Here is a 23,587-nt window from a genome sequence, read left to right as displayed (position 1 = left end):
TGACCCCCGCGGTGCCGGCGTGAGCCCCGCCCGACTTCTCTGGGACGCCTACCCTCCCGCCGGCCCCCTTTCAAAGGATCGGCCCAGTGCAGACTGGGGGGCCCAGTTCTTGTGCCCATTTAGCAGGAGAGCGCGGGAGGCACTCTGCGTCCCCGGGCCTCAGTGACCGAACCACCTGGGGCCCTGAGAATCGAGTCCTGGGTGGCCTTGTGTGGCTGCGGTAACGCGTGGGACCCGGAGCCCCGCCAGAACCTGTGCCAGGTGGGGTCCGCCGTAGGAAGCCTGCCCAGCCCCTGCCCAGGGGGAGAGCTGTCCTCATAAAAAGTGTTGCACTGTTTCCCGACCGAATTTTCCACCCAGCCCATCAGTAGGGTCATTATGCACCGTGGATGCCGCACTGAGGCTGGCTTTCCGCTCCCACGGCCCCCTCCCTGGCCCTGGGGGAGGGGGAGGCAGAGCAGGGCGGTGGGGCGGCCAGGGAAGGCCCCGGGGAGCAGAGGGTGCTGCCACTGGGACAGCATCAAGACAGCCCTGACCACGGGGCCTGGAGGTGTCATGTGCACCTCACATCTGCCTTGGGGAACACTGGGGGGCACGTGAGGATGGCACACAGGTGGGGTTCTGGAAAAGGGAGGGCTGGGCAGCTGGGCAGCCCGACACACTACCCTTCCTGGTGAGTGGGGCTGGGGGTGCCCACACAGGCTGTGCCATTGCCGGCTCGGCTGTGAGGCTGGTGGTGCTCGTCAGCCAGGACCCATCTGGAGGGGCCGTCGCTGGGCAGAGCACAGGGCTCCGTGCAGCAGAGCTGCAGTTCAGACCCCAAGTTCTCACCCCTGACCACGACCCTGACTGCCTCTCGGAATAGACCACCGGTCAACGGGGTAACTGACCACGTGGCGATTGACGGTGGACTCCAAGCCCTGACGGGTGTAGCCGTGGCCACTGGCAGAGGGCGGGAGGGCGGCCATGCTCGACCCCGAGTCTGGCCCACCCAGGGCGCCTCAGGCAGGATCTGAGCGGCCACTGCAGGGCTGGCCCCTGACCCAGGGCAGAAGCAGAAGGAGTGCCCGTCGTCCCTCGGCCCAGCACCAGGCGAGTCGGCCTGTGGGAAGCCAGCCTGCTACGTCTCTGGCCCCCAGTGTCCCCCGGTGCTGGCCCGCCCTCCTCCTGGGGAGGCTGACAGTCCCCAGGCCCCACCTCCTGCTGCCACGCTCAGGAAATAGCTCAGCCTGCCCTTCACTCCCCCGCCTTCCCCCCCACCCGGGCTCTGCCATCCCCACACAGGGTGGGCCCAGCTGTTTCTAGCTCACGGAGAGTTCTACAAGGGAGGCCACCCTGAGGCGCCAGAGTGTTTCAAACGCAGGTGTGGGGCAGACCCACGGCCGGACCCTGAGCCCCACACGGGCAGCGTCACGCACTCCGCCCACCGCAGCCAGCCGGAGCCCCCTCTGTGGTGGCAGGAGCCCCTGCCTGCCACTGCGGTCAATGCCTGGGGGATGGAGAGTTTCTGCAGTTGCACCGAGGAGGCCCCTTACTCTCCGGCGGGCATGGACTCCAGATGGGCCAGCTCCAGGGCGGGGAGGATGCCCCTACCTGCCCACCCCCCCAGGAATCCCACACACACGTGCAGAGCCCATGAGCTCAGACTTCACGTCTGTTGCACTGGAATTCCCCCAGGGCCAACCCTGAGCTGTCCCTGAGGGTGGAGGTGGAGCCCAGGCACGCGCAGTCTGCAGGGCAGCCCCGGCCTGCAAAGGGACGCCTTGGTGCCTCTGGGCCCAGCCTCGGTGAAGGCCACCACTTGAAGGCTAGGGCCAGCCGTCCTTCTGGGGAGAGGACGGGGGACGGGGGCCCTCCGCCTTTCCCTTCTCTAATCCTTTCAACATACAGCAGTCAAGGGAGCTGGGGAAGCCCTGTCCCGCCCCAGACACCACCTACTGCTCCTCCGGGGACTGGAGGGGCCTGGTGAGGCAGGCGAGGGCACGGGCCCAGAAGGGAGGAGGGGGCTGCTGGCCTCACTGCCACTGGACGCAGTCTCTGTGTCTCTGCCCTCCCAAAGGCAGGCTCTGGGGTGGCCGCCTCAGGAGGAGGAAGGAGGGGCTCTGACACTGGCCCAGTGACATCAGTTGGTCTCACCTCTGAGCCTCGAGGAAACTCAATCCCACTTTGTACCTGAGGAAACGGGCTCAGAGAGGTTGAGTAACTTGGGCAATGTCATACAGTCGATGAGTGGCAAAGCTGTGATTCGCACTCACGCCCAGATGAGTCCAGGGCCAGCTCTTCCCCAAGCGTGACTTCCCTCTCCCAGAGGTCTCCTGTGGCCATCTGCCTCCTTCCAAAGCCACGAGGCTGGTGACCTCACGCCTCCTCAGAGCCAAGGCCCCACCAGAAGGGCCTGGTGGAGGTGGGGGCTTCCTCCCTCATCTCAGCCCGGGTCCTCAGCACCGATTTGGGGTGGGGTGTCAGGAACCCAGAGCCTGTGTGGGGAGGGGCAGAGGGCCTGAGCCGACCCCTCAAGCCTGGGACCAGGCTGAGGGTCCGGTCACTTGGGATGACGAGGCCTCTGGGTCATCCTAGAGCCATGTTGGGTCCCCCGGCGTGTCACCCTGGGGCTGTCCTGCCTCCAGCACACTGGCTGGCCTCATGCAACCACACTGAGGCCGAGGGTTTCAGCAACCGAGATGGTGTGTCCCTAGGGTGTGGTGCTGTCTTCGTGGGTGGTGCGTGGTCTTAGTATCTCCTGGGAGGCTGAGCTGTGGGCGCCATCTCCCACCTGGGCCCCAGCTCCTTCCCACAGTCCCCGCCTGTCCCAGGGGCTGGGCAGCCAGCCCTGGCAGACCCCTGTGTTCTGGGAATGAAGGCGCCTGCCCAGCGACCCTTGGCCACAAACACTTGTGGTCGGAGGCCTGGCAGGTGGAGGCGAGCAGGCATCCTTGCAGGCCAGGCTGGAGGAGAGTGGACAGGGCAGGGGGCATGCAGGGTCTGCTGCAGCGGGGTCCCTCCTCGCCCTCCAGAAACCTCGGGCCCCTCACCCCAGCCAGGGCCAGGGCCCCAAGCCTGGCGCGAGGCACCGGGGCAGGAAAGCTTCCCGCCGGGGAAAGACGCCAGTGCCTGCGGCCAAAGGCTTCCCCTTCCAGGACCCGAGCAGGTGTGGCTGCCCCCAGCCGGGTCCCTCCCCACCGCCACGTCCCACGCCCAGCCTGTTGTAGATAGGAGGCTGCCTGGCCAGCGTTGGGCCACGGCTGCTTTGTCGCCTGCTAGAACCGCCAGCAGCACCGCCACTGTCGCAGCCACCCAGCACGGGAGGTTGGAGACACCCACACAGGGAGGCTCCAGCCTCAAGGTCCCAGGGGTGCCTGACCTGGTCAGGGCTCCACGGCCCTGCACACTGGGGGACCTGGGTCCCGGGACGCTGGAGCCTCCGGGTGGGAATGGGGGCCAGGCAGGCCTCGGGTCCACCTCCTTGCGGCCCTCAGATCCCCACCACGTCTGGCCCATCAGCCTGCTGCCTACTTTTCCGGAAGCCCGAGGCCCACGAATGGACCATCCCTGGGGACTCAGCTCGGTGGACAACTCCCCACCCCAGGCCAGCAGCGCCCACCGGTCTACAGGCCTGACCCTTGGCCCAGATGTGGCCAGACCTGCCTGGCTCCATCGGCCCCAGTCAAAGTGGCCATGCTGGCCGCTGAGGGGTTGGTGGAGGCCGTGGAGGCCCAGAGTCCCGTCAATCCTCAGCACTGGGCTCTAGGCCCACCCTGAGCAGGTCACCTGGCTGCCCCTCACCAGAGGCCCCTGGCCCACTTGGCAGATGGCAGCAGAGACCCACCCAGCCTCGAGCCTGCCTGCAAACAAGGCCAGGCGTGGCCTGAACACCATGTCCCCTGCTGTCCCTGCCCCACCGCCCAGGCTCAGCTCTGGCCATGACAAGACACACCCGCGGAGGCCGCCTGGTGCCCTGCCGGTCATCACAGGGGAGGGCCGCAGCGTCGGTCCCAAGTATGGACCAGCTTCTGATGGGGCCTCTCTTGGGCATCAGCAGGCCGGGCTGGGCCACTGGAGGCTGAGGGACGCGACGGTCCCGGGAGTTCCCAGGGACAGAGAATGGAAGTCGATGGCATGGCCCCGGGTGGGGACACCTGGGTGGGGTCAGACCGGACGGTGGGCTGGGACCCCACTGAGGCTCGCTTCTGGGATTCAGGCTGGAGCCATGGCCCAAGCAGCTGGTGGGGGGCCGGGGACCCGAACGTGCCCCCAGCTGCCGCCATCGCCACCACCGCCCCCGCCCGAGGAGGAGCGTGGGGAGAGGCTGGTGGAGCTGCGCGCCTCGTTGAGGGAGCTGGTCGCCACCTTCTGCACCAACGGCACCATCCACGGCGCCATCCGCCTTGTGTGCTCCAGCCAGAACCACCTCAAGACTGCATCCTGGGGGCTGCGGCTCGCGCGGGCCCTGGGCGTGATCTGCTGGCAGCTCGGACTCCTCTTCAGGCAGTACTGGCGCTACCCGGTCATCATGACGGTGTCCGTACACTCGGAGCGCAGCACAGCGCAAGCTCTTCCTGTCGGTCACCCTGTGCGACATGAACCCGCACCGGTGAAGGCTGCAGCCAGCTTGGGGCCCTCCCCACGTGCTGTCACAGCAGGAGCCCCCATCGTGGACCACTTGCCTTCCCCAGCCCTGAGCCTTCCCCAGCCCTGAGCCTTCCCCAGCCCTGAGCCCCGGGAGCGGGCTAAAGGGCGAGAGCCAGCGGAATCCTGGTGTGACCACTGCCACCCGGAGGGACGCTGAGGCGCTGGGCAGCCCGGGGAGGGGGAGGGGAGGGTGGCAGGGGACTTTCCAGAAGGGCAGGCCCCCCGAGAAAGGAGCAGGGCAACACTCCAAAGGCAGGGAGGGGCCGTGAACGAGCCAGAGGGTGGCGGGGTCCACGGTGGGCGGGGCAGGCAGGCCGGGGATCTGACTTCCCTCTGCAGCCCCGGCTCCCGAACCCCCTCCTAGGCTTCTGAGGACGGCGGGGGATGGGGGCCGCTCTGCTCTCCGTGACACCCAGGTCAGTGCCGTGGGGACCAGTGTGGCTCTCCCCGCAGTGTGCGTGGCTGTCGTGGGGACTCGGGGCCTGGCTCTGACTCTGCTGCCCCCCACCCTGGCCCTGCCCCCAGGCCACACCCAGCCCGCCGCCCCCTGCGGGCGCTGGACAACTTTGCCCGGCAGAACATCTACTCCCTGTGTGGGTTCAACTTCAGCGACAGCGTGGACGCCCCAGGGGCCAAGGCCCCGGGCCCCGAGCCCACCTTCCAGCTGGACCGCGGGATCCACCTCCAAGGCTGAGCCCCCTGGGGGGCCAGAACAGAGTGGGCTGCAAACTGGTGAGTGTCCCAGCCCTGGGAGGTCTGCATGGGACGGGGCAGGTCGGAGCCCCACGCTGACCCCGTGCCGCCCAGTGTAACAGCGCCGGAGGCGACTGCACCCAGCAGGCCTACTCCTCTGGCGTGGTGGCCGCCCGGGAGTGGTACCGCTTGCACCGCGTGAACGTTCTGGGCCTGCTGCCCACGAGGACGGCCACCACAGCCGCGGCAGACACTGTCTTCTCCTGCCGCTACGACGGCCAGGACCGCCAGGCCCAGTGAGTGCAGGCAGGTGGCTGCTCGCCCCGCCACGCCCCATGCAGTGGTCTGCCGGCCCCACGGCTCCCTCCAGAGATAAGGCAGCTGTGGTCCCCTCCCTGCAACCCCGGGGCTGCACACAACAGGGTGATGGGTCAGGGGTATGTGCGGGTCTGAGCGTGGCCCCTGGTTCCAGACACTTCCAGACCTCGCACCACCCCAGCTACGGCAGCTGCTACACCTTCAACGGTGTCTGGGCCGCGCAGCACCCTGGCATCACCCACGCTGAGTGCCAGCCTGGGCTGGGTGTGGGCGGGGTGTCCAGGCCGGCCTGGCCTCACCCCCGGCCTCCCCCAGGGGTCAGCCTGGCCCTCGGGGCAAAGCAGCAGGATCATCTTCTTCTGCTGCCCACGGAGGCCGGCATCAAAGTCGTGATCCACACGCGTGACCACACGCCCTTCCTGGAGCACCGGGGGCCTTCAGCATCGGCCAGGGACTGAGACCACCTCCGAGAGGTGGGCCGCCCAGCCTCAAGGCTCCTGGCCTCCGTGCCCAAACCTGGGGCCTCGGGAGCTCCAGGGCAGGGCGGCAGAACTGAACCACACCCCCTCCCCCAGGACAAGGTGCACCGGCTCGGGAGCCCCTGTGGGCACTGCACAGACAGCACGGGGGGCGTGGACGTGCAGCTGCTGTACACCGCCTCCTGCACCAGGCAGGTGAGGCGGGGCCTGGGGGGCATGAAGGAGAGGGGAGGGGCCCAGGGAGGGGGTTGGGGAGTGGGGGGGCTAAGGCAAGGAGTGGGAGCTGGGGGGCGGACAGGCCAGTGGGAGGGAGGTGGGCGGGCGGCAGGCCCGGGAGAGGGGCGGCGGTCCTGGACCCACAGCTCCAGTCCCCGCTGTTCCCCCAGGCCTGCCTGGTCTCCTGCTTCCAGCCGCTGATGGTGGAGACCCGCTCCTGCGGCTGCTTCTTCTACCCCCTGCCTACGGGGGCCCAGCACTGCAACTCCATGCGGCACCCGGCCTGGGGTAGCCCCCCACTCTGCCGGCCTGCATGGGCTGCGGGGGGCAGAGTCCCAGGCTGCCCCGTCAAGGGCAGACCTCCCCACCGCCCCTGGGTCATTCCTAGCAGGTTCACCCATGACCCCCTCCCCAGGTCACTGCTTCCGCCGCCCCTGCAAGGACCTGGAGACCCACCGGCTTCCCTGCGCCTCCCGCTGCCCCCGGCCTTGCAGGGGAGTGGGGAGTGCCGGGGTGGGGTCCGCCCGGAGGCACCTCGCAGGGATGTGACGGGGTCTGTCTCTCCCAGGGAGTCTTCGTGCAAGCTCTCCGCTGGGACCTCCAGCTGGCCTTCCTCCAAGTCAGCCGTGAGTCCCGGAAGCGGGGTGAGGCCTCAGGGGCAGGGAGCCCTCCCCGGACTGACCTGTGTCCCCGAGGCCCTGCCCTCACACTGCCCCACAGCGCCTGGGGAGGAGCCGCAGCCAGTGAGCCTTGTGTGTGCAGGGCGGGCCAGGCCCCCGGAGCCCGAGCCCCAGGTGGGTGCAGCCCCCTCCTGCTGAGGTCATGTCCTGGCGCCCCCCCCTGCCATCCTCGCCCTTCAGCGCCCCCGGGGACGGCCCCGCCCCTCTCGCCTGTGCCCCGCCCCAGGAGCAACCTGGCCAAGGTGAACATCTTCTCTCAGGAGCTCAGCTACCGCACGGTGGACGAGGACACCCGTCTACTCGGCAGCCACCGGGCCGATGAGCGGGGGTGGGGCAGGGCTGGCGCCCGGGGCCGCCGCTCACCGCCCGCAACACCCGTATGTGCCACAGCTGCTTTCAGCCACGGGCAGCCTCTGGAGCCCGTGGTCCGGCTCTTGTGTCCTCTCAGTCGTGGAGATGCTGGAGCTGCTGCTGGACGCTGCGGCCCTCGCCCTGCTGCTGTGCTGCCGCCAGCTCCACGGGGCTCGGGGCCAGCCCAGGGCAGCCATGGGGATGCCCGCTCCGAGCCAGAGGCCGGCTGGTGGCCGGGTAGCTGCAGGCATGACGTCGAACGCCCGGGGGCCCAGCTCCACCTCCCATGATGTTGCAGGGGCTCCGGCAGGGGTCTTGGCTGGAGGTCAGCCCGGTGTGGGCCCCGGAAACTCCTGACACCTGAACCAGCCTGCGAGTGGCCTGACCCTGGGAGCTGTGGCAGCAGTGGGCTCTCCCGGCTGCCCAGGGCTGGCCAGTCCCGCCCCACAGGCCCCCCCACCCCCGGCCAGCCGAGCCAAACCCGGGGCCCAAGAAGCAGCGGCACCAGAGCCCGAGGGCGGGCAGGCGCCAGGCGCTAGCACATGGGGCCTTCTTAGCGCAGCTGCCTGCCGGGCAGTGACCTCACAGGTCTCAGGGAGGCCTGGGGCAGGGAGCAGGGGAGCGTCCCCACCACTCGGGATCCTCGCGCTCAGGGCGTGACGGAGCATCTCCCGTATGCAGGAGTGTGCACGCGTGCATGGGGGGGGCGCCCCAAGGGAGTGTGTTTGTCTGGTGTCAGCGTCATACATCCACATGTTTCCGAGCATCAACACGTCTGTCTACACCTCCGTGCAGGTGTGTGCAGGCATCGGGCAGAGCCCCCCTCGCTCAGGGCCAGTGGGAGAAAGGGCAGGACGAGGCCCGGGCACTCAGTGACCTGGGCCAGCTTTGCAGTAAAATGGATGATTCTACCTGGTGGCTGTAGTGTGTCCTGCCGTGCGCCCCCCCCACTCCCCCCACCCCCGCAGCGAGCTGAAGACCTCAGACCACACCCCCACACCCTCAGTCACGGACACGGTGGGAGCTGGGGAACGGGAGGGCGTGGGGCCAGAGCTTGCCCAGGGGACAAGGCCAGGGCCAGAGCACCCTCGCCAGTTGGTGTCCATCCCAGAGGAGAGCAGAGGGCCAGGGAATGGGGTATCAGGAGTTGGTTTTAATCAAAGCAGCCCTGGCTTCCACGAGGCCGCCAGCAGGGGCACTGGGCTCTGCCTTACTACATGCTTTGGGGGCACGACTGGTACGGTCCCACGCAGGGCCTCCCCTTGGGGAAAGCAGGGGACGCAGAGACCGCCCCCCCCCACCCCCCCCCGTCCCCAGCCAAGACAGAGCGGAGTGAGATGGGCGAGGCGAGGGGGCAGGTGCAGGCGGCCGTTTATTAACTGTGATCTGGAACGGAGGCGGGTCCCGCCAGCCAGCCGAGGCCGCAGCAAAGGCCCTGATGCAGGCAGTGGGGCGGGAGGCGGGGGCAGAGCTCAAGCAGGGAGAGAGGAAGGCATTGATTCTGCTCTCTAGGGGTCACAGCCAGCAGGAGAGGGAGCTGGGAGCCCAGTCCGCACCCACCTTGCTGCCCATGGGGCCTCCCTGGGCAGGCTTTGCATAGTGAGCAACCAACTGGCCTTGGCCTGGCCAAGGGCCCGAGTTGGGGAGAGGCCCAGCCGGTGCCCCAGGGCTCTGGGAAGGGGAATGCAGAAGGCATCAGAGGGCCCTGGGGAGTGAGCCGAGGCCCCATGGGCCTAGCCGGAGGTGGTGGTGGGGGAAGGCTGGCGAGGGGGCAGGGCTGAGCTGCAGGCGCCTCCCCTAGCAGCAGGCAGAGCTGGGGGTCAAAGTGGTCCTTGAGTCCAGAGAAAAGATGTGAGACAAAGTGAGAAGGAGATCATTGTAGAAAACCCCTCAGTCCGTGACAAAGGATGTCGGATGCAGGGGTGGGAAGAGCCACACCCCTGCCACCCGCTGTGGGAAAAGGGGGGGATGGGTGGGGCTACGGGGCACGAGGGCCTGCATGGCCAGCCACACGGCCTCGGGACATCCGCACCCAGCCAGGGCTAAGGCCCCAGGCCAGAGCCCCCCAAGCACCCAAGAAGCCCAGCCTGGATGCTGGGGTCGCTAAGTGAGGTACGCGGGTTGATTCCCTGGATGGGCGGCCCCTTCTGCCCTCGCCACGTGCTGGTGGCCAGCCACCAGCCCCAGGGCCTAGTGGAGGGGTTCTGGGGATGTGGGAGGGCCCCTACTAGCAGGTCAGTGTTCTTGGGCAGTAAAGTGGGGGCACAAGGTGACACAGGCCCTGAGGGCAGAGTGGGGCACCAAGCGGCATGGGCCCCAGGGATAGAGGGGCATGAGGTGACACGGGCCTGGGGGAGCAGAGAGGGGCACGAGGTGATGTGGGGCCTTGAGAGTGGTTTGTGACACGAGCCAACCCAGGCCCCCTAGGGAGGGGTCACCCGAAGACACAGGGTCCCTGGGTGGGGTGATGCAGCACCTCCCAGGGGAGACATGGAGCTTCAGAAGACTCAGTGCTGGGGTCCTGCTCCGGGCCGTGGGGGTCAGGGCAGCTCCGAGGGGGGCAGAGCAGGCAGCAGGGCTCCAGGAGCTCCGGGGCTCTCAGGAAATGGGCCGGTGGGGGTCCCGCCAAGGCCCTGCCACCCTAGCTCTCATCCAGGTGGAGGCTGATGAACTCCTGGATGCACCTGCGGTACTGGAGCTCGGTGGGGCTGCTGCCAGCCAGGGGCCCCGGCTGACCAGCAGGCGCCTCGGCCTCACGCATCTCCTCGGCCATGCGCGCCAGACGGAGACTGGAGGAGGGAGGGCCACGTGAGGCGCTTCCACCCGCCGCCCGCTTCCCGCCGCCCGGCCCCCGCCGCCCCCGTGCTGTGCTCACAGCGTGACGATGTCTGCATTCGCCTCCTGCACCGCAATGCTCAGTGGGTCCTGCTGCGTGTGGTCCAAGGCATGCTGGTCCGCCCCCCGCTTCAAGAACAGGCAGACCTGGCTGAGGGCGGAGGAGCAAGTCGGGGCGGGCCCTGGGCAGGTCCTGGCAGGCGACTCGGGTCCACGGGGGGCAAGGGGGGGTGGGGAAGGGGAGGGTGGGCGAGGAGGGGGCAGGGGCGCGGCCCACCCACGACTTACCCGGTGCGGCCCAGGAGCGTGGCATGGTGCAGGGGCGCCCGACCCCGGCTGTCTCTTTGGTTCACATCCGCTCCGTTTTGCAGGAGGAATTCACAGATGATCAAGGAACCCTGGGGGGTGGGTGGGGGGTGGGTTCAAACCAAGCGGACCAACAGACATGGTCCCTTACAGGGCCCCTGTCCCCCCACCCCCTACCCCCCAACCCCCCCACTACGCCTCCCTGGGCGCCCCAGCAGGACCAAGCCCGGTCCTCAGCAGAGGGCAAGGGCCCCGCGTGCGCGCCGTGGAAGGGTGCAAACCCGCGCCCACTTACCCCCAGCACGGCCTGCACCAGCGGCGTCTTGCCTTCGTCCTCTGCGTCAGCCCAGTTGACCTCGGCTCCTTGCGCCAGAGCCGCGGCCAGTGCAGGGAGGTCTCTAGTGCGCGCCGCTCGATGCGCCAGTAGCCCGGGGTGCAGCTCGCGCACGTCCGCCAGGCCCCAGGCCTCCGCCTCTCCATCTGCCTCGCCGCTGGACTCCTCCGACTCGGCACCCTCTGCGAGGAGGGGGCGGTCAGGGCCGTTGACCTGGCCCGCGGTGGGGGACAGGTGGCACGGGACTGGGGAGCTGCACACCCACCCTCCTCAGTGACGCGGTCCACCACGGAGCCCACGCCGAAGGCCAGGACATCCGAGCTGCCGTCGGAGCTGCCCCCTAAGCCGCTGTCGCTGCTCAGACCTGCAGGGTCCGCAAGCAGAGGAGGTCCTGAGCGCTTCTGCCTGCTCCCACAGCCCTGCGGGAAGGCTGGCACCCTACCCACCCTCCGGGGGATGCTGCGGGGTGAGGGAGAGGGGAGCCCTGCCCAGGATGGGAGGAAAGGGGAGAGAATCAAGTAACAGCTTGAGAGAGCCAGGATCGCCCGTCCCCCAGGAGCACAGCCACAGGTGGAAGTCCGCCCTCTCAGGTCAGCCCTAGCTGTGGCCAGTGCAGGCTGGGCGGTCACCGCCCAGAGGTGGGGTCTTTGCCAAGCCCCAGACACAGCCCCAGGCCACCGCGAGCGAACTTGGCCCTGCTCACCCAAGGGCAGCCCTCACAGATGAAACCAGGCTGAGGGATGGTGAGACAGTGCCCTCTGCTGCCTGAGGGGACCTCCGTCACCCCAGCAGCCTGGCCAGTTCTTGGCCTCAACCTACGCCTCTGCCCACACGCCCCAGGCCAGTTAAGGGGGTGAGCCCTGACTTGTAGCATTTGCACCCCCAACTCCAGCAGGGGTTGGGGAAGATGCACACAACTGTCTCTCAGGATCTGGTCCCGCCCCCAGCAGGCACGTGCACACGTGCATGGGCACACGCCCACGCAGGTACACACGTATGCACGCGCACTCACAGGCATTCACCTGTGTGCACAGTCACGCCCTTACACGCACATTCCTGTGTGCCCACAGCACACGCGCCCACGTCACTCCTGAGGGTCATGGCCCCAGCCTCCAAGCCAGTGGCCAAATTACCCCCGGCCCCTCAAGATACTGTCCCAGCCTCAGCCCTGCTTGACCTCCAAACTCTCCCCATCCCCAGACCAGCCCCTCCTGCAAGGAAAGCCCGTCCCTCCGGTCCCTGAGCGAGTGGCCGAGGCTGTCCCGCACTCATCCACCCTCCAGGCGAGCGTGCCTGGCTCCTGCCCTGCTACCCCTGCTGAGCGGGGGTGTGGGTGGGGGGGGGGTGGGCAGCAGGGGACTTACTGCGTGGACCGGCTGCAGCAGCCCCTGCGTCGAAGTAGGAGAAGAGGGAGTCCAGCTCATCCGGGCAGAAGAGGGAGTCCCTGCGGAACCTGGGCTCTGTGGAGCCTGCAGGGCGGGAACCAGGCTGCGGTGGGAGGTGGGCAGAGCTTGGGGTGCCCGTGAGCCCTGCCCCCCCTCCTACCATCCCCCCACACCCCGGCCTCCCTGGGATCCAGAGTCTGGAGGCTCACGCCCTGCCCAGGCCTGTGAGCTGGGGCGCACCTGCCAGACCCTCCCACCTGAGCACAGAGCAGCCACAGAGGGCGGGACGGGCTCCATCCGGATCTTGCTGCGGCGGGTGGTGCGGGCACGGGGGGAGCTGTGGTGGCGTGGGCACTTCTGCGCCCGCCAGCGCCGTGGGGCCTCCCGGGCCGGTGCCGAGGGCGGCTTCCGCACGAACTTCTTTTCCACGTATTTGTCCTTGATCCAAGCCTCCTTGTCCTGCCTGGACCAGGACTGGACGTGAGGCTGCACTCGTGGGCCGGGGGTCCCCCGGCCCTGCCCAGGCTGCCCCCCACCTCACCTGGGGCTGCTGGCCGTGGGCTTCCTGCTGCCTGGCCCTGCGCACTGGGCCTCGTAGATCTGGTTCACAGTGCTGTTTCCCAGCTCACACATCAGCTGGCAGGAGAGGGTGGTGTGGGCATCAGCCCAGCTCACTGAACGCCCCCCAAGCTTGCAGACCTGGCTCCCGCCCCCGACCCGCTGCCCCCAGCCATCCAGAGGCCTGTGACAGCCCCCCACACCTTCAGCAGCTCCGGTTCCCACGAGTCCAGGGTCAGGGACCGCACCTTGGAACAGTGGACGCCCAGGCTCCTGGATGGCGAGGCGGGGGGAGGGGGAGTCAGGGCACGCCTTGGCCCCCGCGCCCCACCTGGCCACCCCGTGGTCCCACCTGTGGATGCCCGAGCACTCGATGCAGAGCAGCACGCCCAGGTTGATGCTGGCCCAGCGCGGGTCCGGCCGCCCGCAGTCGCCGCACTGGCTGTTCCCCGCCACGTGCTGCATGCGCTGCAGCACGCTCTCGCCCTTGACGCTGCGTTCCCGAGAGTCCGTGGCAGAGTCGATGCTGCTTGTGGATGGGGACGCCGTGCGGTCCAGCCTCTGGAGACAGGGTGAGGGGTCGCTCAGCCCCGCGGGAGCTCCAGCCCCGGTCTCCCCAGCGGGGCCCCTCCTCCTCCCCAGACGCAGGCGCTGGCACAGGCCAAGGCCCCGGAGGCCCGAGCCCGCGCCCGCCTGTGTGCACACACGCTCACGTGCGCGCACACACGATGCACACGCCTGCTCGCGTGCGGCCTGCGGGAGCTGTGCGCGCGTGTGCAGGGCGCTGGAGGGCCCACCTCACGGTAGCAGCTGTCGGGGCTCTCCCGGTAGGCGGACGCGATGCTGGCTTGCACAGCCTGAACCCACGCCTGCCGCAGCTTCTCCGAGTCGGCCTGCAGCATGCAGCTCCTGCGGGGAAGGGCCGTCAGGCCGCGCGGGCAGGGGCTCCCTCCGCGCCCGCCCTGGGCCGGGCCTCCTCACTTGGTGGGCGACACGACCTCAAAGCAGAACCTGCGCTCGACGTCCTCACAGGGCTTCACGGAGCAGAGCCGGAGGTCATCCACCACCACGGTCAGCACGTCCTGCGGGCGGCACCGCCGTGGCCCTCGCACTCAGTGCCCAGCCCTGCCCCGCACCGAGCGCCCATCCACTGCTCTGCTCAAGAGACGCTGACCGCCTGAGACTTGAGTGGCCTCTGTCCCTGGCCACTCGGGCTTTGGTGCCTGTCAGCACCCTCAGCCCTGTGACGCCCCCCACCGATCGCCCACCCCAAGGCCTGGTGGGGAGGCCCCGGTCGTTGCTGCCTGGGCCCAGCGCACCTTGAGCTTCTTCTGGTAGACCAGCTGGCTGTTCTGGATGGAGAACCAGCGCCTGGGCAGGGGGATGGGCCAGGAGGGGTCAGGCCGGGCCGGCCCCCATGCCTGCCCCTCACCCCCTGAGGAAGGGCCCTCCCTTACCGGTTCCATGTCTTGAAGGCGTTGCTGGCCCTCTTGAAGAGGTAGCCCTCCATCACCACACCACTGGGAGCGTCCACGTCAAACTCCACCTTGGGCTCATCGTAGGAGAAGTCCTGGGGGTGGTCGGAGCCCAGCCCCCAGTGAGCACCCACCCGCGGCTGCGGGGACACTGCCGCCCTCTCGGGCTGCCCCAGAGGCGAGGTGGGGGGGGCGTCTTCACAGCCGCTTCCTGACCCAAAACCCCGTGGGGGCAGATGCCTCCCGTCACAGCTGGGGGCCCGGAGAGCTCCAGCCCCCACCCCCCAGCCTGGCAGAGCAGCAGCCTCTGGGATCAGGAAGGAAGCTGTCCCCCATTCATGTCGCCAGCTGGGCTCCCCGACCAGCCTGACAGAGCTCCATTCACGCGGGCTGGGGAGACACTGAGCGTTGTCCTGGGCGTCCGGCAGTGGGAGAGGAGGCCCAGCCACCTGCTCCCCTGGCTGAGTGGGGGCGGGAGGGGACAGCTGCAGCTGCTCCCGAAGGGGACGAAGGGGACGCGGTCCCAGCTCAGCCACCTCCGCTGGAGCGGGCCGCGCGTCGGGAGCTGCGCCGGGGCCGTGGAGGTGTCCTTGGTGCTGAAACGCCGCGGGGCGGGAAGGGCAGAGGCCCTGCCCACCGGGGGCCCCCTCCCCCCGGGGTGGGCGCCCACTCACCTGCAGCAGCGTCTGAGGGCGAGAGCAGGAGAGGTGGGAGGAGGGAGAGAGCCAGTGAGTGAAGCCCTGCCCCCTCCCTGACGGCTGAGGACTGTCAGCTCCCGCCCCGCAACCCGTCTCTGCCCCCGGCCGCGCCCGGCCAGCTGTGGCCGCAGTAGGATCCCCGTCCCAGCTGCAGCCCCAGCGTCTGTGGGCTGAGGGGGCTGGCGCTGGCATCTAAGTGACCGTTCCACTGTGCTGAGACCCTGAGGGTGGGGACCCCCGCCTCTGACTGCAGTTCAAAGATCAGAGTCAGCCTGGGGAGGGACGGGGCACGTGTCTGTGCGCTGGGCCCCCCAGGTCCTCGCGTGGAGCGGGGTGAGGGGCAGTGGACCCGGAGCCCCTCGGGGGGGCGGCCAGGGCTGCAGGGCCTCACCCGCTGCTGGATGGCGGCGTGCTTGCGCTCCATCTCCCGCTTTTCCACTGCCGAGTCGATCACCAGCTGGTCCAGCTGTGGGGAAGGGCACAGAGAGGGATGTGGACCCCCTCCCCTGACAAGCTGGCCCCAGGGCCCCCTCCCCGCAGGCTCACCTCAGCCGCCAGCTTCTTCATGTAGGGGTCCAGCTGGTGCAGCAGGCTGTAGCCCTGCTGGAAGAAGCTGTACTGGGCGTGCATGAAGGACAGCATCTGGGGGGTGGGGTGGGGCACGCAGGTGAGGCCCCGCCCCCCAGGGGCAGTGGCCGGGGCCCCAGCTTTTGCACCCACACCCAGCACGCCTGCGGCACGTGCCTATTCTTGAGGGCAACCCCTCTCCCTCATCCAGCACTCACAGAATCCAAAATCTCAAACTTCTTCTTGGCCTGGAGAACGTTGATCTGCCAGGGGAGGAGTGAACAGGTGAAGGGGTGTCAGGGCCAAGGTCGGACCACGACCTGGACCTTGCCACACTGTCCACTCAGGGTGCTGTGGTCCCCCAAGACCTCCAGCTCATCTTCAGCTCCCTGAACTGGTGCCCATCCATCCTCTTGTGGTCGCAGTTCAGGACACTGGGTCCCTCCCATAGGCAAAAGCCACAAATTCTCTCCCTTGCTTCAAGTCCCTCCAAGCCCTGCCTCAGCAAGGCCTTCGAGGCCTCCACCCCCTGCAGCCCACAGCCCTGGCTTGTCCCTAGCCCAACCCCACCTCGGGCCTTTGCGTGGGCATCCGCCCCCCATGTCCGTTCCCAAGCATCTCAAGTTTTCTCAAGCCAGAGGGGCCCCTCCAGACAGCAGCTCCCTGTCTGCAGGGACACGGGAACACCCAGGGGCTGACCTGGAGCACGTAGTCCAGCGCCAGGTGGCGGAAGCACTTCCGGGCGAGGACCAGGGCACCCGCGGCCTCCTCCGCCTCATGCGGCCGGTGCCTCGGGGCCTGCGCGTTCCTCGCCAGGGACAGCTCCATGTCCTCCCGGACCCTGTCGAACTGCTTCTTAGTCTCCTTGAACTTGCGCACGTCTCTGGAGGCCGGTGGGCGTCAGGTCAGGGGGTCCGAGGAGGGGTGCACGTGGGGTCTCCCACCTCTAGGGAACGCTCTCCCTGCTCCCAGCCCCTCTGTGCCCTGAGCCTCCAGCCCCGCTGCCCCACCCCCTAGCCACCGCTGGCTGCCTCTTCCTTCTCAGGCCCCTCCCCCTCACTCCCGGGATTGGTCCAGCCTGGGGAGACCCCCAGCCTCACCCCGCTCCGGACTCTCCACTCTGGGGGTTCCACAGCTGTACACACAGCACTGAGCTGAGACCCCTGCCAAGGCCCCTGGACCCTCCCAGATCAAGCGTAGCTGCGTCTGCTCCCCCTTCCAGCGTGGGTGTCACCCTGACACCTCCCGGGGGGCCGGGAGAGGCCAGGCCTCCCTCGGGACCACTCACTCTTTGACGAAGTTGTGGAGCTGCTGCCGCACAGACCTCTGGGCCTGGTCAAACAGGATCTGGGGGCAAAGGAGGGTATGGGTGTCAGGCGTCTGTCCCCACATGACCCCAGAGGCCAGGCCCCAGGCCCCTCAGGTGAGAACCAGGGAAAGGCCTGTCCAGCCCCACCCTCACAGAGCCGGACTCGCAGGGTCACGGGCCCCCAGGCCTGGGTCGGCGGCCAGAGGCGACAGCTGTGACCACCTGCCCGTCCCCCCCACCTGGCTCTCAGCCAGACTAGAAGCCAACGCTGTCCCAGATGGACCCCCTCTTATGGTCCACCCCACATCAGCCCAGACAGGGCAGGCGCACACAGAATCCCGAGGGACACCCATAGCTGCCAGGCATTGGGAGGCCACCTGGGGGATGCCCAGCCCTGCAGTAAGAGGGATGGAGATGCAGCCGGAGCTCCCGAGTAATCTGGCCCGGGGGTAGGGTGGGGCCTCCCTGCAGCATTGGCCGGACCCAAAATCAGACCCCAGAGAGAGCTGGGGCCTAACCAGGAACAGACAGACAGACACACGGGGCAGGACGGCAAGCCATCCGGCGCTGGTTTATTTCTGAACTTCCCCTACAGGGGATGGGCCCCTTGTTTAGTCTGGGGCTCTGGTTTCCAGGCCACGGTCTGACCACCCACGTGTGCCTCGGTCTGTTCTGTGTGTCCACAGTGGGGGCCGAGGGGCTCGAGGGGCTCACGCAGACCAGTCTGGGTAGCAGCGGGGTTGGGAGTCATCCGGTAGCTGTGGGGTCAGCCGGGGAGATGCTTTCGTTGCCTGGCCCATGACCCCTGCCGGGTGGCCCTGGATGACCCTCTAAGGCCTTGCCCACCCCAAGCCCCCGCTGCCCTCAGCCCCGGGCAGGGTCGAGGTGCCTCCCGGCTGGCGGTCTGGCCCTCACCTGGGACACAGCATTGTCTCGGCGATGTGCCACCCCCCACCCCCACCCCCGGCAGGAGCAGAAACGTGGCCTCCCCCACCGCCCGCCCCTGCCAGCTCAGCTCAAGCGCGCGCGGAGCCAGCCCAGAGCCTTCCAGGCTGGGCGGGGCCTGCAGGGAGCCCGCAGGGGTGGGGGCGGGGGCTGCCTGGGATGGGGGTGGATGGGACGACAGATCAGGAAGCCACCGGGTGGGTGGGCCCTGCCCTATCCTCCCCCCCCCCGCCCCCCCATCGCCCCCACCCAGCCAGGGCTCACCATGTGGTAGGTGACCATCTCCTGCAGGCTGTCTCCGAACCTCTGCAAACATTCCTGGGGGCAGGGTGGGTGGGTGGGGGAAGACCCTTGCTCAGATGGGATGGCTGTGCCCCAGTGTCCGGCACCTCCCGCCCACAGGCCGCAGCCCAGCGCAGACGCCCACCTGCTCCCAGGGACAGGGCACCCTGAGGGGCTGTCTGCCCTCGCCCGCCCCTGACTAGAGGTCAGAGGTCAGCTGCCCCCTCACCGAGATGACGGTGTCGCCCTGGCACTGCTGGGACAGGTCGCGGACGCCACTCACGAAGAGCCTGTTGGTGGTGACGTAGGCCTTGCCAGCCTCGATCACGCCGCTGCACAGCTTCACCAGCTGCGGACAGGACGACGGATGGGGCAACCCTCACGCCACCAAGAGGCCAGGACACACGGGCAGGGACCCAGACAGGGCAGCCGGAATTCAGCTCAGGGTCGGGTCCGTCAGTGCCCAGGACACAGCTGCCCCCGAGCAGCCCCGGGCGGGAAGGGAAGGCCACTGCCCGCCCGCCCGCCCACCCTCCTGAGCCCACCCGGCACTGGGGGACAGCTTGGCATGCCCCAGGCCTCGGCTCCAGGGTGGGAGGTGGGAGGGAAGCCAGGAGCAGGGAACCCAGGGCCGGGGGGGCGTGTGGTCCTGGACAAGGGTCAGCAGAACCCAGCCAGTGAGGGGCTCAGGGGTGCCACCCCTCCTTCCTCCCTCTGGCTTTGAAGCCTGTGCCCTTGGCCCCTAACCCAGGCACTCGGAGGCACAGCCCCCGGCAGCTGCTCCCGCCCCCCGCCAAGGTCCCCCACCCTGCTTGGCTTGGCGAGAGGAGACCCGGCAGACACAGGTGTGTGTGGGATGTACACCCCGGTATGGGTGTGACAGGCCGGTGATGGACAGGCCCACGTGCTGTGCACACGCATACTCGCGCTCACACTGGTGGCCATGGGTGAGCTGGGCCAGGGCCGCGTGGGGGACAGGGAGAGTAGCCCCGGGCCCTCCGTGTGCCCCCAGGCCCCCCTCACCTTGTCCAGTTTGGCCTCGATCTCAACCACGTCCGTTTCCACCTCGTCGATAGTTGCCCTGCGACAGGGACAGGGTGGCTGGAGACCCACCTGCAGCGAGCCTCCCCCACTGACTCAGCTCGGCCTCGTCTCCCAGGCACCTCCCCAAAGGGGTCAGCAGTGGGAAGGGGCTACTCTGCCGATGGCCACTGGCTCCTGCAGGCCCACCTGCCTCCACACGCCCCTCAGACAGACCAGGAGGTGGAGGGTGGCGGTGAGGGGGGATGGAAGAGGGAGGGGGAGAGGGGGCAGGACTGGGACCGGGACTCCAGAGCCGCAGAGCCACCAGGGCCCACTGCCACCCCAGGCACATAGAGGCCCAGTTGGCTGTGACGCCCCCATCTGGGGTCTGTGGACGGGCAGGGGTGGGGGGAAGGGGTGGTCAGACAGGTCCCTAGCACAGAGGGAGCGGCCGGGGTCCCGTGGAGGTGCACATGCAGGGCCTCGCTGGTCATCCCCCCCGGCCCAGCCCCTGCACCTCTCCAGGTCTCAGGGTTGACCCCGAACCCCTTCTGGACCCCCCCCCACCCCTCAGCTTCTGCTGCAGCCCACCCCGGCCTGGGGCTGGCAGGCCCCGGGGCAGACCTGTCTCAGCAGCTCTGCGGCCCCGAGAGATGCCTGCAGAGGCGTGCCCCTACCTCCTGCCTGCTCCCCAAGCTCAGAATACCAGGTAGGCCTCGTCTGCCTGGCAGGAGCAGTGGACCAGACCCCGGAGGAGCCCACTCCCACGGGCGCGGCCTGCCAATGGGGCTGCCTTGGGGAGGGAAGAGTTAACGTCTGACATCACCAGAGAAGCCAGTGGACGGAGAATCCCGGAAGGCAAGGCGAGAGGCAGATGGATCAGGCACGTGACAACCCCCAACACTCCGGGAACAGGAAATAGGGAAATAGGGCCAGGATCCTGCCCTCCCCGCCCCACTCAGCTGGCGAGCTGGGCCCATCTGGCCTCCGGGGGACCAGGGACAACAGGGAAGGAGCTCCGGCCAGGGCCAGGGCCAGGGCAGGGCGAGGCAGAGGAGGCGGTCCAGGTCTAGCGGCCCGTCGCTGGCCCCTCGCTGCCCCCCAGCTGGCAGAGGAGGGGCGTGTTCCAGGCTTTCCCAGGCCTGGGGGGAGGGACTTAGTCCCTCACGCGGGGTGCAGCTCGGGACGCCCTCAATTAGGAGGTATGGGGTGAGTGCCAGGCTGCCCCGTCAGGACCCTTGGACCGTCCCACCACCCTCCTCCTCTCTGAGCAGCCCCTATCCCTTCCCCACGGGCTGAGGGGCGTCTGAGTTCCAGAGAAGGAAGGGGTCAGAGGGGACATCCGCTTGGACCAGTGGTGGCCCACGGCCTGCAGGTGCCCCCGCCTGAGACTGCAGGACCCTGACGGCTGCTGTAGCCTCCCCTCCCCCTCCCCCTCCGAGGGTCCCAGGGCAGGGAAGGACCACCCACCCAGAAGAGGGGGATGAGGCTCAGCCGCCCCAACTGCCCTGGCCAGCTGCGTGGAGAGCTGTCACCCTTGGGCTGGGATGGGGGGTTTGTCCCTAGAGAGCTGGTGAGGGTGGGATGCACCAGAGGCTGACAAGTGTGCTCATGGAGACAAGGTGGGCGCTCAGCAGACAGTCCGTCCCGGGGGCCCCACGCCCCTCAGGTCTCTCCTCCCCACCCCCATGGACCAAGGCCTCCTCTCCTGCTCTCCCTCCAGGATTTCCTCAACAGCTGGGATGCTGGGGAAGAGGGTGAGGCCAGCTCCCCCACCAGAGCCATGACTCAGCGCCTGAAGCCCCACCCCGGGGAAGGGGCACCGAAAACAAGGGGTGAGCGGCACCCCGCCGGTCTGAGAGAGTCTGGACCCCTCCAGCCACGTGCATCCTGGGGCTGTGGGGCTTCCCCAGGCCAAGAGCGCGTAGGCAGGGTCCCCCTTCCCAGGGCTGGGGCTCCCATCGCGGACCACACTCTCCTGCCTGGCCCCGCCCTAACCCCCTGCCCCCAGGCTGGCCTCCAGGAAGTCCAGGTTACATCCTCAGCGGCACTGACAAGGGGACCCCAGAAAAGCCTCAAAAGCCATCACATCTCAGCCCAACCAAAACCCACCCAGTGCAGCTTCTGTGGCCCAAGGTCGGGGGATCTCCTTGGACCCCAGCCCGGTCTCGGCTGGGCACCCTCCAAGGAAGCCTGGCAAAGCCCAGGCGCTGCTGCACCCACTGCCGCACCGTGGGTGCCACCAGCGAGCAGGCCGGTGTGGGGGGAAGGCCTGGAGGTGAACGGGTGCTAGCGGCCCTGATCCAACCGGGCAAGCTGGGCCTGGGCCCCCGGCGACGGGAGGCGGGGCACGAGGCTCCGCAGCCGGGGGCCAGGGCCAGGCCCCCTGCCGCGGCCCTGGCTACACCTCCGCCCGCCGCCTGGGCCGTGCTGGGGGCCCAGGATCACGGGTGCCGAGTCGCTTACACCCCTCCCTCAAGCAGTCAGGAACAGAAGATGGGAGAACACAGAGGGTGGCCCTCAGCACTCTGCCCGGGGCCTGGGGCCACTCTCTGGTCCGACCCCTACCCCTCATCCAGCCTTTCTTGGCCTTTGTTGCTGACCCCTTGTGTGGCGGTTGGGCAAGGGGCTGGCTCTAGGGAGTCGGGGGTAAGGGTACTGATGCTGAGGCCCTCCAGACACCCACACGCAGGCCCTCTGGCTAACACACCCCAAAGACCCAGCGCACGCGCGTGCACACTCGCGCACGGCCAAGTGCGTGTGTGCAGAGGCGTGGCAGATATGCACACGTGCCATCAAACACGCATGCACGCAGCAGCGCAACGCACACGCAAAAGGGTGCACTCGCGGATACCGTGTATAGACACGCAGCCCGTGCTGAGATGCACACAGGAACGAACTAACGTATGCTTAGTGCCTAAACTCACACTTTTATGACACACACCCACTATGCATCTGTATTCACACCCAGAGGTGACACATGCACACGTGTGCGTGCACCCAGCACTAGTCTGGACGCACGCATCAAGCAGCCAGTCCAGGGGTGCACAGCTCACCCACACATTCACGTCCAAGGTCTGGCACCTCAAGGGAGGGTGCAGAGGAGCAGAACTCACACGTGTGCACCCGAGCACGAGCACAAGCATGAGCACCTGACACACGGGAGGTGCCCCGTTAAAGCAGATGCGCGCGCACCATGAACGTGTTCACACGGATAAGCCCGCCTGCACTCCCAGGAAGGACTAAAAGCACAAACCCAGGGCCGGCCACAGCGCAGACCTCCACCAGTCCCTGGAACCCAGTCTGCTCTGGTAGCGCCCACCCTGCCAGGTGCCTAGGTCACCCCTGCCAAGCAGCCGCCCGAGGCCCTAACCGAGGCTCCAGCTGCCTGCCCCCTTGACTGCTCTGGGCACGAGAACCAAGACAGATTCCATGGGCAGACGCCCCACGCACGCAAACGACCCTGGCCACAGCCGGGCTGCAGCGCCCGGCTAGGTCTCAGCCCTGTGCAGGTGGCCAGCACGAAGGTGCAGACACAAAGCGGGGCGGACACTCCCACGGAGAGGTGGCCGCGCCGGCGGCCGCCCCGCCCCACGCGCGCACCCTCCGCGCGCGGCGACCAGCACAAGGGGCATCTTTTGTTCCGGGCTCTCGGGCCGGGGCGCTGCGGGCTTTGTACAAGACGTGTCCTCCTGCTCTCGCCTCTGGCCCCGGCGCCGGGCACAAAGGTGGCACCAGCGCCCCCGCCCGCGCCCATCCCCCGGCGGCCCCGGGTGCCCCGAGGGGCGGCGACCCCGCGGATCACAAAGGGCCGCGCCGCGCCCCGGGGGCGCACCTGAAGCGCGGCGAGTCCTTGATACACTCCTCGAACTCCACCGTCATGGCTGCGGCGGCGCGAGGCGCTCACTGGCACGAGGACCGCGGCGCCCCGAGCGGCATCCCCTGCCGGCCCGCCCGCCCGCCTGCGCCGCGCCGCGCCGCGCCGCGCTCGGCGCCCGCCCGCCCCGGAACGAGGCCGCCGCGCCACCGCCCCGCCCCGCCTGTCACCGCTGGGGAGCGTCGCCAAAGTCCGCCGCCCGCGCGCGCCGCCCGCTGTCACCGCCGGGGAGCGTCGCCAAAGTCCGCCGCCCGCGCGCGCGCGCCGCCCGCTGTCACCGCCGGGGAGCGTCGCCAAACGCCCCGACGTCCCGCCCCCTTCATCCGGGCAGGCGGTCGGAAGTGTGGGTGAGCCCAGCAACAGCCGCGGGAGCCGTCGGGCCCCGCGCGTTCCAGCGATCCGGCCGTTAGGCAACCCGGGGAATTGGCAACAAGCGCTCGGCCGGACTGCGACGGGAGGATGGGGTTGGGGGCCAGCGTGTGGCCGGCGGAACGTGAGAGTCTGCGCGGGGCTGTCTCGCCTGGGTCGGCACTTTGCACCCGCTCCCTAAGTCTGCCCCGCCTCCCCCCCCCGCCCTGGGCGGCCAACCGAGGCTGCCTGGGCGGGGCGAAAGCCCAGGCGCAGGCG

At 68.7% G+C, this 23,587-nt stretch overlaps 2 protein-coding genes across 7 annotated transcripts; one reads left to right on the top strand and one right to left on the bottom strand.

Moving 5' to 3' along the window:
- Nucleotides 1-3,361: 3,361 nt before the first annotated feature.
- On the top strand, nt 3,362-7,723 carry SCNN1D (sodium channel epithelial 1 subunit delta). Its single transcript, XM_060142002.1, is given in 11 exon segments — nt 3,362-4,543; nt 4,545-4,591; nt 5,155-5,318; nt 5,426-5,616; nt 5,619-6,086; nt 6,183-6,314; nt 6,506-6,623; nt 6,751-6,833; nt 6,908-7,019; nt 7,232-7,303; nt 7,380-7,723. Coding segments are annotated over 11 exon segments (2,067 nt in total). The 5' UTR covers nt 3,362-4,207.
- Nucleotides 7,724-8,720: 997 nt separating this feature from the next.
- On the bottom strand, nt 8,721-23,061 carry ACAP3 (ArfGAP with coiled-coil, ankyrin repeat and PH domains 3). Of its 6 annotated transcripts, none has more exons than XM_060141756.1 (23): nt 22,919-23,061; nt 19,084-19,141; nt 18,290-18,409; nt 18,043-18,096; nt 16,813-16,871; nt 16,224-16,407; nt 15,743-15,787; nt 15,504-15,599; nt 15,349-15,423; nt 14,242-14,945; nt 14,104-14,155; nt 13,766-13,866; nt 13,582-13,693; nt 13,137-13,345; nt 12,988-13,057; nt 12,768-12,862; nt 12,484-12,689; nt 12,206-12,310; nt 11,107-11,325; nt 10,803-11,023; nt 10,490-10,599; nt 10,242-10,352; nt 8,721-10,155 (listed from the first exon to the last, which is right to left on the bottom strand). In XM_060141756.1, the coding sequence occupies exons 1-23, from the start codon at nt 22,963-22,965 to the stop codon at nt 10,008-10,010; spliced, it is 3,201 nt and encodes a 1,066-aa protein (XP_059997739.1). In that variant the 5' UTR covers nt 22,966-23,061; the 3' UTR covers nt 8,721-10,007. The 6 variants fall into 6 exon arrangements, 5 of the variants coding, with proteins under 5 accessions (XP_059997739.1, XP_059997741.1, XP_059997738.1 ...); XM_060141758.1 differs by having other exon boundaries at nt 11,107-11,205; XM_060141755.1 differs by having other exon boundaries at nt 12,206-12,329; nt 12,484-12,685.
- Nucleotides 23,062-23,587: the final 526 nt, after the last annotated feature.

The sequence above is a fragment of the Lagenorhynchus albirostris genome, chromosome 2 (assembly GCF_949774975.1).
Source record: "Lagenorhynchus albirostris chromosome 2, mLagAlb1.1, whole genome shotgun sequence".
NCBI classification, from domain to species: Eukaryota; Metazoa; Chordata; class Mammalia; order Artiodactyla; family Delphinidae; genus Lagenorhynchus; species Lagenorhynchus albirostris.
Note: the sequence above shows the minus strand (reverse complement) of the source record. Positions and strands in the feature narration are given on the sequence as shown.

What these genes read in the sequence shown, in the direction of transcription:
- ACAP3 (XM_060141755.1), bottom strand. Translation starts at nt 22,965, where the DNA reads ATGACGGTGGAGTTCGAGGAGTGTATCAAGGACTCGCCGCGCTTCAG. An exon ending in AGGGCGACACCGTCATCTCG is followed by an intron (nt 18,097 to 18,289) that starts GTGAGGGGGCAG and finishes CCCTGCCCCCAG; the next exon opens with GAATGTTTGCAGAGGTTCGG. An exon ending in GAGTGCTCGGGCATCCACAG is followed by an intron (nt 13,058 to 13,136) that starts GTGGGACCACGG and finishes CTCGCCATCCAG; the next exon opens with GAGCCTGGGCGTCCACTGTT.